Consider the following 15,984-nt stretch of genomic DNA (forward strand, 5'->3'; position numbering starts at 1 on the left):
ATAAAAAAATATGTTATTATAAAATAAATAATTATAGATTTTTCACATTTCATTATGATCTTAGTTATTTTTAACTTTTTCCTTAATATTTCATTAAAATTATTTTATTTTTTAAAAAAATTTATTTAATACGATAATGTTAATGATATAATACATTTTTTTTATAATTTTATTTATTAAAAATTTATAATTTTTTTGAAATTATTTAAGTTAATTCTCCACAAGCTGTTACAATAACTTTTTGAATAGGGATGCCTGATTTTGTTCCACATTTTTCTATTTTTTTTAAAACATCTAAACCACTAAGAACATGACCAAATACTACATGTTTTCCATCTAACCAATCTGTACGTGCTGTACATATGAAAAATTGTGATCCATTTGTATTTGGACCAGAATTTGCCATTGATAATGTACCAGGTCCTGTATGTTTCAATTCAAAATTTTCATCATCAAATTTATTTCCATAAATTGATTTTCCTCCTGTGCCATTATGATTTGTAAAATCTCCTCCTTGGCACATCTATATATTTTTATAAGGAACTTATTTATCTGTTATTATAATATATATGTATTTTATATAATATCATACAAAAAGTACATAAAATAATTATAATCTTATATGTTTCTTAAAAAAAGGATACAAATTCTGGGATAATTCTATGAAAAGTACTTCCTTGATAACCATATCCTTTTTCATGAGTACAAAGAGCACGAAAATTTTCAGCAGTTTTTGGTACAATATCGGCTCTTAGCATCATAATAATCCTACCTAATTCTTGTTTTCCAATACTAATATCAAAATATACTTGAGGATTTTGTTTTCCTTTTTTAGGTTGTACCATATCATTTGATTTTGTATTATCATCATTTTTAAGTGTTTCACCTGCATGTTCTTGTAACCATACATCATCAGCCCAAACAGGTTTCGATGAACCTTCTTTTATTTTCTGTGGTTTTGCAATATTTACTCTGATTGTTCGTCCAAACAACTCAGAATCATTCTATTTATCCAAGATAAAGTTTAATAAATTTAAAAATAGATTGTATGAAAATTGTATGAAAATAATTAATAAATATTTAAATGATTAGATAAATAAAATTAACTTTATTTCAATTTATATTCATATATATTTTATAATAATTTTTTTATTTTATAAAAATAAAAAATTATATAATATATATTTTTTTTATAATTGTTATTGCAAAGAAAATATTTTAAATTTTATAAAAATAAAATATTATATATGAAATATAAATAATATATTTAAATAAAAAGAATGAATAACAATTCATTATTATAAAACTATATTAAATAACTCACACAGATAATGTTGTTTTATACATGTACCATGTTATCAATTGCTGCTGCTGCATCTTCTGCACTTTCAAATTCAATAAAAGCAAATCCTCTATGTTTTTCTGATTCATAATCTAATGGTATTTGTACATCAACAATTTCTCCAAAAGGTATAAATGCTGCATGTAATACTTTTTCATCGACTTCTTCAGCTAAACCTCCTAAATAATAATAATAAAAAAATATTGTTAAAGTTAGGTTATCTTATTTAAAATTAAAATTAACAATATTAGTTTTTTACTTACCGACGTAAATTGTTCTTTTTGTATTTGTACTCATAATGTATAAAATGCTTATATATTTTTTGCTTTGCTGAATGTGTTTATTATAATAAACAATTAAATCCGATAACAATTTTATTGACTGAAGGACGCCGACGCGCCGGGTACACATACTACTATATGCTAAAGAATAAACTGAATATATAAGCAAGTACTTATGTATACTACATACTAGCTTTATCGGAATAAAGTAGTGGTGAGTTATATAAGTAAATCAGTAGAGACAAAATTGATAGAACAAATTGGTATCATTATTTAAAAGTTTAGTTATTTGTAAAAGAACGCTACATTAAAGATATTAGATTATATATATAAATTATATCTTATATCCATTTTATTCAAAGGTAATTATTTTCTGAATATTTATAGTATACTACAACATTTTAATATATAAATTATAAATCATTAATTACTTTTAGATAAATAATATAATGTTATATTTAGTTAAAAAAAATATATATATTATAATAATGTTATATCTTAATTAATAAGATAACATATGTTTTTTTATTAATAGATAATGTATTTTTTTTAAACTTTTAAAAATAATTTAATTACAGATTATTATTCCAATTTTCAAGTATGCATATATTACAAAGAAATATTTTACATTATATTCCTTCATTAAATCGATCAATGCATCTTTTAAAAGATTTAGCATATATAAATGGAAAATGGGTATCAGCAATAAAACAACAAACATTTCCTGTTTATAATCCAATTGATAAATCTATTATTAAAAATGTTCCTGATATGGATGTTGAAGATACAAAGTTAGCAATTAATTCAGCATTTGAAGCTTTTAAATCATTTAAGAAAACAACAGCAAAGGAACGAAGTAATTTACTTAGAAATTGGTACAATCTAATTGTGAAACATTCAGAAGATTTAGCAAAAATTTTAACCAAAGAAAATGGGAAGTCTATTGCTGAATCTAAAGATGAAATCAGATATGGAAATTCATATATTGAATGGTTTTCAGAAGAAGCTAGAAGAATTGAAGGAGAAATATTGCAAGCACCAATATCTAATAGAAATCTTTTATTGTGGAAAGAACCAATTGGCGTTGCTGCTTTAATTACACCATGGAATTTTCCATTTGCTATGATTACACGTAAAGCAGCTGCTGCTCTTGCTGTTGGATGTACCTGTATAATTAAACCATCAGAAGATACACCTCTTATTGCTTTAGCATTAGTTGAGCTTGCAGAAAAAGCAGGTTTTCCTCAAGGAACAATAAATGTAATTACAACAAGTCAAAAAAATTCTCCTATTGTTGGTAAAGAATTATGTGAAAATTCTAATACAAGAGTTTTATCATTTACTGGTTCAACAAATGTTGGAAAAATTTTATATCAACAATGTGCTTCAAATGTAAAGCGGCTTTGCCTTGAATTAGGAGGTAATGCGTCATTTATTGTTTTTGATTCTGCAGATATAGATTTAGCTATAAAAGGTGCTATGGCAAGTAAATTTCGTAATTGTGGTCAGACATGTGTATCTGCAAACAGATTTTTTGTACAGAATAGCAAATTTGATCAATTTGTAGAAATGTTGCTATCAAAAATTAAAACTGAAATTAGAATGGGTGATGGTAGCAAGAAAGACACTACACATGGTCCTCTGACTAAAAAAAGTCAATTAGATCTAATACATGCATTAGTTACTGATGCTGTAAAAAAAGGAGCAAAATTACATTGTGGTGGTACACCATTGCCTGAATTAGGACCATTATTTTATGCTCCTACACTTATAACAGGAGTTACTAAGGAAATGGAAATATATAATCGAGAAATTTTTGGTCCAGTAGCTGTTATATATAAGTTTGATACTGAAGATGAAGTTATACAAAAATCCAATAATGTATCTGTTGGTTTAGCTGGATATTTCTATTCTCAAGATCTATCACAAATATTTAGGGTAGCAAAACAATTAGAAGTTGGAATGATTGGTGTAAATGAAGGATTAATTTCTACTGCAGAAGCTGCTTTTGGAGGTATAAAAGAATCAGGTTTAGGAAGAGAAGGTTCTAAACATGGTATTGAAGATTTTCTTGAGATAAAATATGTATGTATTGGAAATCTTAAATATTAATGAAGATATACATATACAATTTTATATATATTATATAATATATATTTCATAGAACAATTTGTTTTATTTAGTATAATAATATCTTAAAGAATATTACATACCAAATATTAGTTCAATTTATTTTTATGAATATTAAAGTAGATAAAAATTTTGAATATTTTTTATGTTATACAATAATTTAGAATAATTAAACATAGTAATTTTTTTTTTATAAAATTGAATGTCTTCCAGTAGTTTGTAAGTTATAATATTATATTATATACAAATAATTGTAAGTAATGATATATAAATATAGTATATTTTTCTACATATTTTTTGTAAATTTTTTTTAATTTATTAATTTTTCATATATCAAGTCATATATCAAGAAAAGATTAAATAAAGTTTTTTTAAATTCATAAAATGATATATTATGATGATATATTATATATTTTCATTCTGATATATAACTAATATATAAATAAATTTTATTTTACTTATATAAGAATTTATATAAAAATTATTTTTTATATTATTAATAATTTATGAAATATATTACTGATTGAAAATATTATCTTCCAAAATTTAGATTTTATAATACATACAAAGGATAGGAAATTGTAAAGATATACAAGTATATTTTTGAAATAAAATTATATTCACAGTATGTAATAGTAAATATACATACGGCAAAATGTTAGATATTTATAATCAAGATATAATAACCAGAATAAAATGTAATGAGAATGTCAGCAATTTTTAAGTCCATGTTTTTGAATATACCTTTCCCTAGCTTCTCTTATCATTTTAGCTTTTCTTTCCTGAAAGGAAGAAGATCCTAAATTACTGTTATCTTTAACTGTGCTTTTTTGCAATTGATTTAATGGTGCTGATCGCATAATAGTTTGAGATGAATCTGGAGTATAAGTAACTATGCCATCCAATATATTGGCAATTGTAATATCAACATTGCGTGTTTTCACTAAAATAAATATTAATAAATTAAAATATTGAAGATTAAATGTTATCAATATAATATATGAATGAATAATTATTTACATACAAAGATCTTTTAAAATCACATTATGAGGGACTAATGGAAGCACTTCACTGACTTGTCGAACCATTCTTTGTATTTCAATACTATGTATAACTTGTGAATTTGGAGAATTTCTATCAAATCTTCTACTTTGTGTTCTTTCCAGAATATAGCGCTTTTCAAATTCTATTTTATCTGATACAGTATGAGAACTTGTTTGAAGTCCAAGACTAGTTGCTATATCTTTTTCTACTTCTCGTACTAATACTTCACAATCTGGATTTTGCTTGATTTTCAGGTACTTAAATGTGAAGACTGTATAAGGAACAAACATAAACCAAAATACATCTATCCACCATCTAGATGTTAATGAAGTAAGATGGATGGATGTAAATTCTGGTCTCCATGCTTTAATTGCAACTGGTTGAACAGATGCTTTTATAGTAAATGGCCAAGAATTAAATTTTAACAAAGCTACACGACTATTGGTTATACCAAATTCAGGTTGAATTGCAATGCTGCAATTTGATATAGAAAGAAATTGTTTCATATTGGCAATTAGAGCTTCTTTGCTACTCATATCCATCACTTGTAAACCTAGTGCATTATTCATGGCAGTAGGTATCTCCCACATAGTAGGAGTTAATGCTTGTGTAGCTTTATACAAAGCAAAATGATCCAAGACAGAAACATTATTACTAATTATAATTCTTGATTGTTTATCTTTTACTTCACCTTCAGGAATCTTCACCAAGATACCAAAGGCAAAACTAAATCCATGACTTAAGAATGTTCGAAGAATATTGCAATCAGGTAATAATATTGCAACAAGCCAAAGTTGTAAAGCAATTAATAACCGTAGTAATACAAGTAAAATACCCACTGGAGTATATAAAAATATAAATATTAGCCGCCAACCACTGGGAAATCTAAATAATACATTTAATTTTAATATTATAATGATATTTAAATTAATATTATTATTAATGATAATATTTAATTATATTTGAAAAAAACAAAATTTATAAGTATACATAAAAAATATTTCAATTAATAATAATTATTATTTGTATTATATAATTATTATTATAATACATTAATTTATTATAAATATAATTTATAAATATCAATTTTAAATATCTTTTAATATCTATGTTATTATGAAATAATATATAATTATATTCTTATGCAACATAATGTTATGTATAAATCAATTTATGATATAGTTTATAAGATAACATTATATTTTTGTATTAATTATGATATTAATTAAGATATTACATGGAAATTGTATTTTTCAATTTCAAGATATTAAGTTTAAAATAATATTTAAAATAAAATATTTAAAATTTTTAAAGAGGAACCATATGTTAATTATAAAAAATAAATTATTCAAAAATTTTTAAATTTCAATATTATTATTAAAAATTAAATTATATTTATTGTTAAAAAAAATTATGAAATGCTATAATTATTCATAAAACAATATTTAAATTTATTGTTTACAAATGATTACTTTACCTGCTTTTATCAAATAAATCCTGAATATCAATTTGTGACATTTCTTACAATAAACATCTGTTAAGTTAAAAAATTCACGCTTGACAATTGTGTGTTCACTGAAATAATTATATTGAAACTTGACAATGACACGACTGATATTTGACCTTTTTTAACCTACTTTTCAGTCGCTTTTCAATTAATACGAATTTTCGTTTTCATCAGTTTCTGTAATCAGCTGTTTTGACATAATGTTCTAGGGATTTTTATTTCAAATTAAAGTACAATTTTCAATTACGAAAATCATATATAATGTTTTTATTTTATATGATCTTTATTATATACTTTATAATGTAGCTAATTATAAATATCTAAAATTGATTTTGATTGTTTAAATGTGAAATGGAAAAATATTGAATATAGATACACACTATTTAAAAATAATAAATATTTAATAATAGTTAAAATGATTTGATTATCGAAATTTGATTAAAATTGCATCTTTTTAAATATTTCATATTTTTAAAAGAAATATATTTTTATTTTATACTCTATTTTTATATTACTGTTTGTAATATATTTGATTAGTAAAAAATATTTTGAGTACTAAATATATTAGATATATGTAATATTTTTTTTTATTTATTTTATATTAAATAATAGAATAAATAGAATTAAATTATAAATGCAATAATGATATAATATTATACATTAATAAGTTTAAGAATAAAAATAAAAAATTACTATTAATTTAACAATGGGAAGTAATGTAATCACGTGATTCGTTAGTTATAGTAGTAAAGATCAGTGATCGTGTACGGGATAAATTTTCTTCGTAATTTGTAAAATTATTAAAATTAAATTATTAATTAATTAATTAAAGTTATTAAAAAAATATTTTTGTTCTAAAACATCAATTGAAAATATTAATTATTTTTATTGCATAAATAACTAAGAATAAAAACATAAAATTCCATGAACGTATATTATTGAACGTAGATATACATAATTGTTAATTTTAGGCAGTGTATATAAATTACTCATACAACATCACGATATTAATTATAAATACTTATTAATTGAATTACATCATTTTATAATTATATATGTTACTTATACATATTATTGTGTGAAAATCAAATCTGATCTTCTGTAATTTTTTGTGAGACAATCAAAAAAGTTATGAATGTAAAAATTGAAGATATTTTTTTCATTATAATCAATTTATTTGATGAAAATATATGAGTGGAATTTATTTGTTTATTAATATTATAACAGGATAGAATTAATCGACAAATTAATTGACATCTATCCACAAAAATTCCTATGTTATAAAAAAATTATACTAAAATAATGAGATTTTGTACATGGATATTGTTTCATCATAAAATCGTTAATTTTACGAATATTGATGATGTATATATATAATATTATTAAAAATTAATGAGAAAATATGTATAAATTCAAATCCATAAATATACATAAGAAATTGAATATTTGTTGGTTTCTTATTAAAGAAATATTTAATATATTGATAAGGTTAGAAAACAGATATCAATCATGAAGAATCCTATATCTAACCATTTAAATGGAAATAATCATCATTCTATTTCATCGCAAAATGTATCTCCATGTATTGTGTCTCGTTATGGAAATATGTCTAATAATTATCAAGTATTAAAAGTTGCTGGACGAGATTCTAATTGCTATATTGCAAATAACATTGTTCCAAAAATTGGTAAACAACAATTAGTATCATTGAATGGAAGTTCTATATCCTGCAATAGTGTGAATATCAATGAAGCTTTGGCATGTGATGTAGCTTCAATACCTGCTGTAAAAACTAAAGCATTATGTGTCCATATTCGAGAAAATAAATGGTATGATGCTGGCAATGTAGTATCTGTAGGTGTTGCTGGAACTAGTTTAAATCATGCATTGGAAAGTATGTCTTTAGCTTATAATCCCACTACAAAACAAATATATTCTTTGGAAGAATCTAATGAATCACAATTGGATTATAAATCTCAATATTTAGATTCTTCTTGTGATTATAAAGAAGATTCTTTAAATGATAACTTTAAAGTTGATGAAGATAAATACATAAGATTGGAAAGTGGTAGTGCAAACAGTAGTCCAAGAAATAGTTTGCCACGTTCTTGTAGTAGTACAGTGTCTTCCCTTAGTGAAGTTTCTCCTTCTGGAAGTTTTTTAGGTTCTGATGATCAACAAGTTATAGAAAGGACTGAGAAATCTAAGCGTTGGGGATTAAATACTCTTTTTTCAAAAAATGTATTTTCATGGAAAAATAAAGATTCTCAACAATCTACACCTACTAGTAGTCCATCAAGAAACATAGATAAAATAGGCGGAAGTTTAGCTTTAATTCAACAACCAAGACCTGCTAATCTACCAGCTAAAAATGCAATTGAAGAGGAACGTCATCGTAAACAATATAGTGCTATTTTAGAAGCAGCAAGAAAACGCGAATTACGAGAAGAAAAAGAACGTAAGCATCAAAGAGAATTGCAACTTAAAGAAGAAGAAAGATTAGCAGAAGATTCTCATACTTGGAATGTACATATTCTTTCTAAATTTGAAAATGTTAAAAATACAAAAAAAGTACGTGAATTGTGGTGGCGTGGTCTTCCACCTAGTGTCCGTGGTAAAGTGTGGAAATTAGCAATTCCAAATAATTTAAATATAACAACACATCTTTATAATATATGTTTGGAAAGAGCAATATCAAGTCCTATAAGTGAAACATTAGCTGCAATTAAATTAGATGTATTTCGTACTTTTCCTACTTTATGTGTCTTTCAAGAAGGTGGACCACTATCTAATAGTCTTCAAGGTATTTTAGCAGCGTATGCTGTTTATAGACCTGATGTAGGTTATGTACAAGGTATGAGTTTTGTGGGAGCAGTATTATCATTAAATATGGAAGCTCCAGATGCCTTTACTTGCTTTGCTAATTTATTGAATCATCCTTGTCATAGAGCTGCTTTTACATTAAACCAGAAACAAATGGATATTTATTATAAAGTATATTCTAGTGCACTTGCACATAAATTACCAAAAATTTTTTCTCATTTTACAGTAGCTGGTCTTAGTCCAGATTTATATTTATTAGATTGGTTGTATACTATATATGCTAAGGCAATGCCTCTGGATGTGGCATGTAGAATCTGGGATGTTTTTCTTAGAGATGGAGATGAGTTTCTTTTTAGAACAGCACTTGGTGTATTACATCTATATCAAGAAGAATTATTAAAAATGGATTTTGTGCATGGAGCACAATTTCTTACAAGGTTGCCAGAAACTTTACAAGCAGAAGCTTTATTCAACAGTATTAGTCAAATGTCTACAACTGTTGGAACAACAACGTTCCAACAAATGTTAGTTCAATTTTCTTCATTATAATTTTGTGAATTATGATGAAGAATGTAGAAAAATAATGCAAAAAAGTAAAAAGAAAAGAACGAATCTCAAGTACTATTTTTGTTATTATCATTTATAAAAGATATTTTCTCATACAATTTAAAAAAAAAATTTAAATATTATTTATATAAATTTTAAAGATTGAAGATTTATATAAATTCATAATAATTTTACAACTTATTCTGCTTTTTAAAATAAACATTTTGTTTTTTTAAATGAATATTAAAAATCTGCCTAAAAAAAAAACTCAATAAATAATTGAAATTTTTGAGATAATTTTATTTTTTCATCTGTATATAGAAAAGAATATTAAAAAAAATTAATTTGTATTAAATTTTACTATATAAATTACATAATGCTGTTAATTTGACAAATGAAAGATGTATTGTTCTGTATATTTAAAACAAAAAAAGCAAGAGCTTCCCATAAAATTATGGACATATTTTAATAATTTATGTAACAAACAAGGCATATATTCTGCTACATTTTATCTTTAATGAGAATGAAGAAATAAAAGAAAGATATAATTGGATAAAATTTGATAAACAAATATATATATATATATATATATAATTTTTAAATATAATATATATATTTATTATATTTTATATTTAAAAATTAAGATATGTAATTTTTGAAGTACTTTTTATAAAAGTTAATAAAGAATAAAATTATTAATATGTATATTATTAAATTTAACTCATTTTTTTATATTTATAAAATTTTTATTTCATTCAAAAATTAAATTTATATATTTTTGATTTTTTTAAAATAATTGCAATCTAAAAATATTGTCGTAATTTCATTATTGAATATACTTTACAAATAGTGATTTACAAATAGACATTCATGAAAATATATTATAATTTGTTGTTGTAATATATTTTAACATATTTTGAGATATCTTTTTACTATCTTAACTGCAATGTATCTAAAAAAAAAAAATACTCTGAATAAAAATGCTCTATATGCTTAAATATATTTATCAGTCAAATTCTCATATTATTATAAATAAGTAAAATTTTATTTGAAAATATCCAAATATTTATTAGATTAATAATAAATACATTAAAGAAAATATGACATAAAATATATAAAATAAATAATATCATGTGCCACATTATAGCATATATATTCAAAAAAAATACAGTTAATTTCAACATCTTTGATTTAAAAAATGATTAGTGCAAATAGAATCATTAAAAAAAAAATAATTAAAATATTTTTTGAAAAATATATGATTTCATTTATAATTATATTAATAAACATTTAACAATATTTATGTATTTTCAATATAAAACATTTATTTTTTATTATATGTGAAATAATTTCAATTTAATTAATAATAATTACTTAAATGATTATGATTTTGAAGAAATTTAATTTTTTTATGATATAAATTATGTGATGAATTCAAAAATCTCTAAAAGTAAATAATATTAAATCTCTAGAAATATCTAATTTACTAATGAATTAAATAATATAAAATTATGTTAAAGCTTTATTATTATGTTATTTACTTATAAATACTTATAAATAATATTTCAAAAATTAATTATGAAGATAAATAATATCTATTTACTATATTATTTTATTTGCAATATTTTTTTATTATTTGTCATTATAACAAATTATATTTTATCTATTTATATATCTGTAAAAATTAATAATATAACAATATTTTAAAGATTATTTTATATATATGCACAAAAAATAGAATATTTAAGAATGATAAATTACAAAAAATATTTAAAAATTACAATATTAATATCGATTATTATCAAATGATATGAATATTCATAAATTTCTTTTGCCATTAATTGGTGTATTTTATTTGTTTTATTTGTTAAATTCTTATATAAAAATATATATAAAATAAATGTCCTTTGAATGGTTTTTAACCATAAAAGGAATATATTCAAATTTAAGAAATTATAATTTTTCTAATTATTAAGCTTTATTATAAACATATTTTTTTACAATTTAGATATTGTAAGCTTATTGTATGTGCTTGTTGTATAATATTTATTTCATTAAATATTCAAAAAATAATTTTCATATTTGTTATAATCTTTATAAACTAATAATAATTTGAAAACAATATACAAAATATTATATAGTTAATATCAGTGTTGAATATTATACATAAAAATATTTTCAAATACAAGCACATTGCAATAATTTTGCTTATAACATGGCTTAATGCTTTAATATATGCTCTAATTATCTTATCTAATATACATAATAAATTTAAATAAATATACATATAAAATATATAATAGTTAATAATAATATAAAATATAAAATTATATTTGAATTTGATATTCTTTTTTTTTTTTTTTTTTTTTTAAGAAAATTTTAATAAACAATATAAAGAATAGTGGAGAATTAAATATACGAACTCGGAATCTCTTAGAAAAACGTGATAATCTAATTTTTAATTGACAATACTCTTATTCCATCCACTATTCGAATTAATTGATTACTCAACAATTTAGCCTTTTTCCTAATAGATATTTACATTAATAAATACAATTGTAAATAAATATAAATTATTCTTCAAGAATAATATGAAATTAATACTTATGAAATTATATAATAAATGTATGAAATGTATGAAATTATAGATGAAAATATTTATATTTGCTTTTTATCTCTATGTATAGAAATATGTTCGCATATTTACGTTCATATAATTGATAAATTTTATTATTGAAATATAATAACAAAAAAAATAACATTATTATTAAAATATATAGGACACTATAGTAAGAAATATTTAATTTTAATTATTTTTTATTAGAAATTATGATTTAATATTGATTTTACTCAAATTTTATTTTTTCTGACATCAATGCCATATATTAATACTTTAAAATCTATTATTAATATTAATTTTATAATATATGTTAAATATATGTAGAATATATTCTATATATATTAATGTATTTGTAATTTTTCACAATCTTGTCTTACATTTTTTTTTCTTATTCATAAATTAACATATAATACAACATATAAGTGCGTATTTCTATTTCTATAAAAACATTTAATGATGTGCCAACCATTTAGTGGTTGTATTAATAAAGAACAAAAGAATATGTATATGTTGTATTATAATCTATACTTTTTTTTAATTATTATGATCATAATTATCAAGCTATAGAATCTTTTTTTAGAATTTTATTTCTTTATATTATATTTCTTAATCACATGTTCTATAATTATAGAATGAAATAATTAAATTAGCTTAAAAAAATTGGTTATATGTGTATTGTATATAAATGTGTTGTAAGCTTGTATGAATTATATTGAGATAATGTAAGGAAATCTACAAATGTTATGTAAATATCATAACTTTGTTATGTAATATCATAAACTTTTATGAAGAATCATAAAATCTTTAATGTGTCACATATTATATTTATCTTAATAACATTAAAAATGAAATTATTAGAAAGTATCATTTGTGTGCAATTTTAGTATAATATATCAGTATTAAAAATAATTCAACGAAATAAATGATTCGATGTTTTATCGAATATTTAAAAAAATTATGTCTCTGATATTATATAATTAAATTTTGTTAAATTAGATAAATGTTGAAATATATTAAAAATCGACATATGATTATTATATTTATACGAAAGAGAATATCCTTATACTTAACATATCTTATGCTCTCGATTTCATTATTTAACAAAAATTAATATTAAAATGCCTAATAAGTGATAAATGATAAAGAAGAATTTTCTGAGTGCAAAATTTGATATGCGAATGAACGAATAATTATGTATGATCTATATGCGACAATTCTGTGTTCCTTGTCGTTAGTGCCTCTCGATAGAGGAACTCATTGTATATTTTTTACGCATTTTATCGTGTACCTTTACCTTAAGTGCGATATCCTAATATATATTTTGTAAAAAATTGAACTCAGTATTTATTTTGTGAATTGTGCACATCAATAATGATATAAAATTATAATTATAATTAGTGGTATCAACATATTAAAGAACTGTCATGAAATTTTTACTCAGAAGTGCGCATAGCGAAACTTTTGTGGGAATTTAATATTCCCAAAAATGAACAAATTACATATTTTCAAATTTTCCTTGAATTTTCATACTCATATCTCTTCGAATATATCTAGTATTAATATTACGAAAAATATTTTGTATATAAGAGCGTGCTTGCTTTGAAACTTAAAAATAAGAAATAAAACTTAATTCTATTTATTGCAATGATGTAACAACAATTTTTATAATGGACAACATGTGAAATTATATAAATGTGCGTGTATGTTATTATACTCTAAATGATACCAGCGACATATGGATCATTTTTGTTTGCATACGAATAAAATTACATTTTAAAATACAATTTTACAATTCATCATTTATCATTTCTTTATTCTTTTTTATCATAATATGTATATTATTCATGATTATAAATTTATTGATGAATAGAGATTTTGCTATCTTTGTAGATATTATTTTAATATTGGCAATATTTTATATAATATAAAATTATAAGAAAATTATAATTTCGACGAACAAAACATTTAAAAAAAACTTTATTCAATATCTTATCAATAATATTTTTCATTTTATATTAACTAAATGTAATTCAGAATTTTATATTTTCTATTATATTTTTAATCTCATTTAATTTTAATGCTAATAATTCTTTTTTTTTGTTAATGTTGAGAATCTATTAAATATAATAAAAAAATTTTCAAAAATACAGAACGACAGAAATTTGTATTAAATAATAGGTCTAACTTTTTTTATATATTTTGTAATTAATAGATCTTTAATGTTTTATGATATTTTAATGAAATATTTATCTTGTTATACGTATTATCAATTTTAAAAATTAGTACCGCCAATTTGAAAAGAATGCGAATCGAAAAGTTTTCTAAATTATCTAATAGATGGCAATAGTTGTACGGTACGGTCGCACGAATCAGTCGCCATTGTGCACGGATATTTGTTGGTAGTGTTCAGTTTTTAATTTTTATTGTGTTTTAATAAATTGTGATTAATAAATGATAGTTAATTAAAAAAGAATCGCTTATTAACTGCTTTTTCATGTAAGTGTTCGAATATGATATAAATAAGAATTTTCTGATTGATATTTATAATATAAATTTGTATTTAAACATTTATGTATTGCATTGCGTCATTTCAATTTCATTGTTCAAAAAAACTTTATTCAATATCTCATGAATAATATTTTTTATTAGATTTATATATTAACTTGAGAATCTAGTAAATATACTAAGAAAATTTTCAAAAATTTACAAATTTACAAATTTGCATTAAATAATAGGTCTAACTTTTTTTATATATTTTGTAATTAATAGATCTTTAATGTTTTATGATATTTTAATGAAATATTTATCTTGTTGCACGTATTATTAATTTTAAAAATTAGTACCGCCAATTTGAAAAGAATGCGAATCGAAAAGTTTTTTAAATTATCTAATAGATGGCAGCAGTTGTACTGTACGGTCGCACGAATCAGTCGCCATTGTGCACGGATATTTGTTGGTAGTGTTCAGTTTTTAATTTTTATTGTGTTTTAATAAATTGTGGTTAATAAATGATAGTTAATTAAAAAAGAATCGCTTATTAACTGCTTTTTCATGTAAGTGTTCGAATATGATATAAATAACAATTTTCTGATTGATATTTATAATATAAATTTGTATTTAAACATTTATGTATTGCAATGCGTCATTACAAATTTCATTATTCAAAAAAACTTTATTCAATATCTCATGAATATTTTTTTTTTTATTAAATTTGAATATTAACTTGAGAATCTATTAAATATACTAAAAAAATTTTCAAAAATTTACAAATTTGTATTAAATAATAGGTCTAACTTTTTTTTATATATTTTGTAATTAATAGATCTTTAATGTTTTATGATATTTTAATGAAATATTTATCTTGTTGCATGTATTATTAATTTTAAAAATTAGTATCGCCAATTTGAAAAGAATGCGAATCGAAAAGTTTTTTAAATTATCTAATAGATGGCAGCAGTTGTACTGTACGGTCGCGCGAATCAGTCGCCATTGTGCACGGATATTTGCTGGTAGTGTTCATTTTTTAATTTTTATTGTGTTTTAATAAATTGTGGTTAATAAATGATAGTTAATTAAAAAAGAATCGCTTATTAACTGCTTTTTCATATAAGTGTTCGAATATGATATAAATAACAATTTTCTGATTGATATTTATAATATAAATTTGTATTTAAACATTTATGTATTGCAT

General features: G+C 21.7%; 3 protein-coding genes across 5 annotated transcripts; 2 read left to right on the forward strand and 1 right to left on the reverse strand.

Moving 5' to 3' along the window:
• Positions 1-155: 155 nt before the first annotated feature.
• On the reverse strand, positions 156-6,513 carry LOC409427 (peptidyl-prolyl cis-trans isomerase E). Of its 3 annotated transcripts, none has more exons than XM_003250121.4 (5): positions 6,275-6,513; positions 1,606-1,764; positions 1,352-1,521; positions 645-1,004; positions 156-523 (listed from the first exon to the last, which is right to left on the reverse strand). In XM_003250121.4, the coding sequence occupies exons 2-5, from the start codon at positions 1,751-1,753 to the stop codon at positions 206-208; spliced, it is 996 nt and encodes a 331-aa protein (XP_003250169.1). In that variant the 5' UTR covers positions 1,754-1,764; positions 6,275-6,513; the 3' UTR covers positions 156-205. The 3 variants fall into 3 exon arrangements, with proteins under 3 accessions (XP_003250169.1, XP_016770024.1, XP_006562918.1); XM_016914535.1 differs by having other exon boundaries at positions 1,325-1,521; positions 6,275-6,510; XM_006562855.3 differs by lacking the exons at positions 156-523; positions 645-1,004; positions 1,352-1,521; positions 1,606-1,764 and adding exons at positions 4,350-4,696; positions 4,778-5,682 and having other exon boundaries at positions 6,275-6,503.
• Positions 1,799-3,783, forward strand: LOC412305 (succinate-semialdehyde dehydrogenase, mitochondrial). The gene is made up of 2 exons (XM_395766.7): positions 1,799-1,985; positions 2,202-3,783. Exon 2 carries the CDS (start codon positions 2,224-2,226, stop codon positions 3,733-3,735), a length of 1,512 nt encoding a protein of 503 aa, XP_395766.4. The 5' UTR covers positions 1,799-1,985; positions 2,202-2,223; the 3' UTR covers positions 3,736-3,783.
• A 520-nt stretch (positions 6,514-7,033) lies between the features above and the next one.
• LOC412306 (TBC1 domain family member 14) lies at positions 7,034-9,763 on the forward strand. Its single transcript, XM_395767.6, has one exon. The coding sequence runs from the start codon at positions 7,814-7,816 to the stop codon at positions 9,674-9,676; it is 1,863 nt and encodes a 620-aa protein (XP_395767.4). The 5' UTR covers positions 7,034-7,813; the 3' UTR covers positions 9,677-9,763.
• Positions 9,764-15,984: the final 6,221 nt, after the last annotated feature.

This window comes from Apis mellifera, linkage group LG10 (assembly GCF_003254395.2).
Source record: "Apis mellifera strain DH4 linkage group LG10, Amel_HAv3.1, whole genome shotgun sequence".
In the NCBI taxonomy this organism is placed as follows: Eukaryota; Metazoa; Arthropoda; class Insecta; order Hymenoptera; family Apidae; genus Apis; species Apis mellifera.

What these genes read in the sequence shown, in the direction of transcription:
- LOC412305 (XM_395766.7), top strand. Translation starts at nt 2,224, where the DNA reads ATGCATATATTACAAAGAAATATTTTACATTATATTCCTTCATTAAAT.
- LOC409427 (XM_006562855.3), bottom strand. Translation starts at nt 6,315, where the DNA reads ATGTCACAAATTGATATTCAGGATTTATTTGATAAAAGCAG. An exon ending in GATTTATTTGATAAAAGCAG is followed by an intron (nt 5,683 to 6,274) that starts GTAAAGTAATCA and finishes TGTATTATTTAG; the next exon opens with ATTTCCCAGTGGTTGGCGGC. An exon ending in TGTGATTTTAAAAGATCTTT is followed by an intron (nt 4,697 to 4,777) that starts GTATGTAAATAA and finishes TATTTATTTTAG; the next exon opens with TGAAAACACGCAATGTTGAT.
- LOC412306 (XM_395767.6), top strand. Translation starts at nt 7,814, where the DNA reads ATGAAGAATCCTATATCTAACCATTTAAATGGAAATAATCATCATTCT.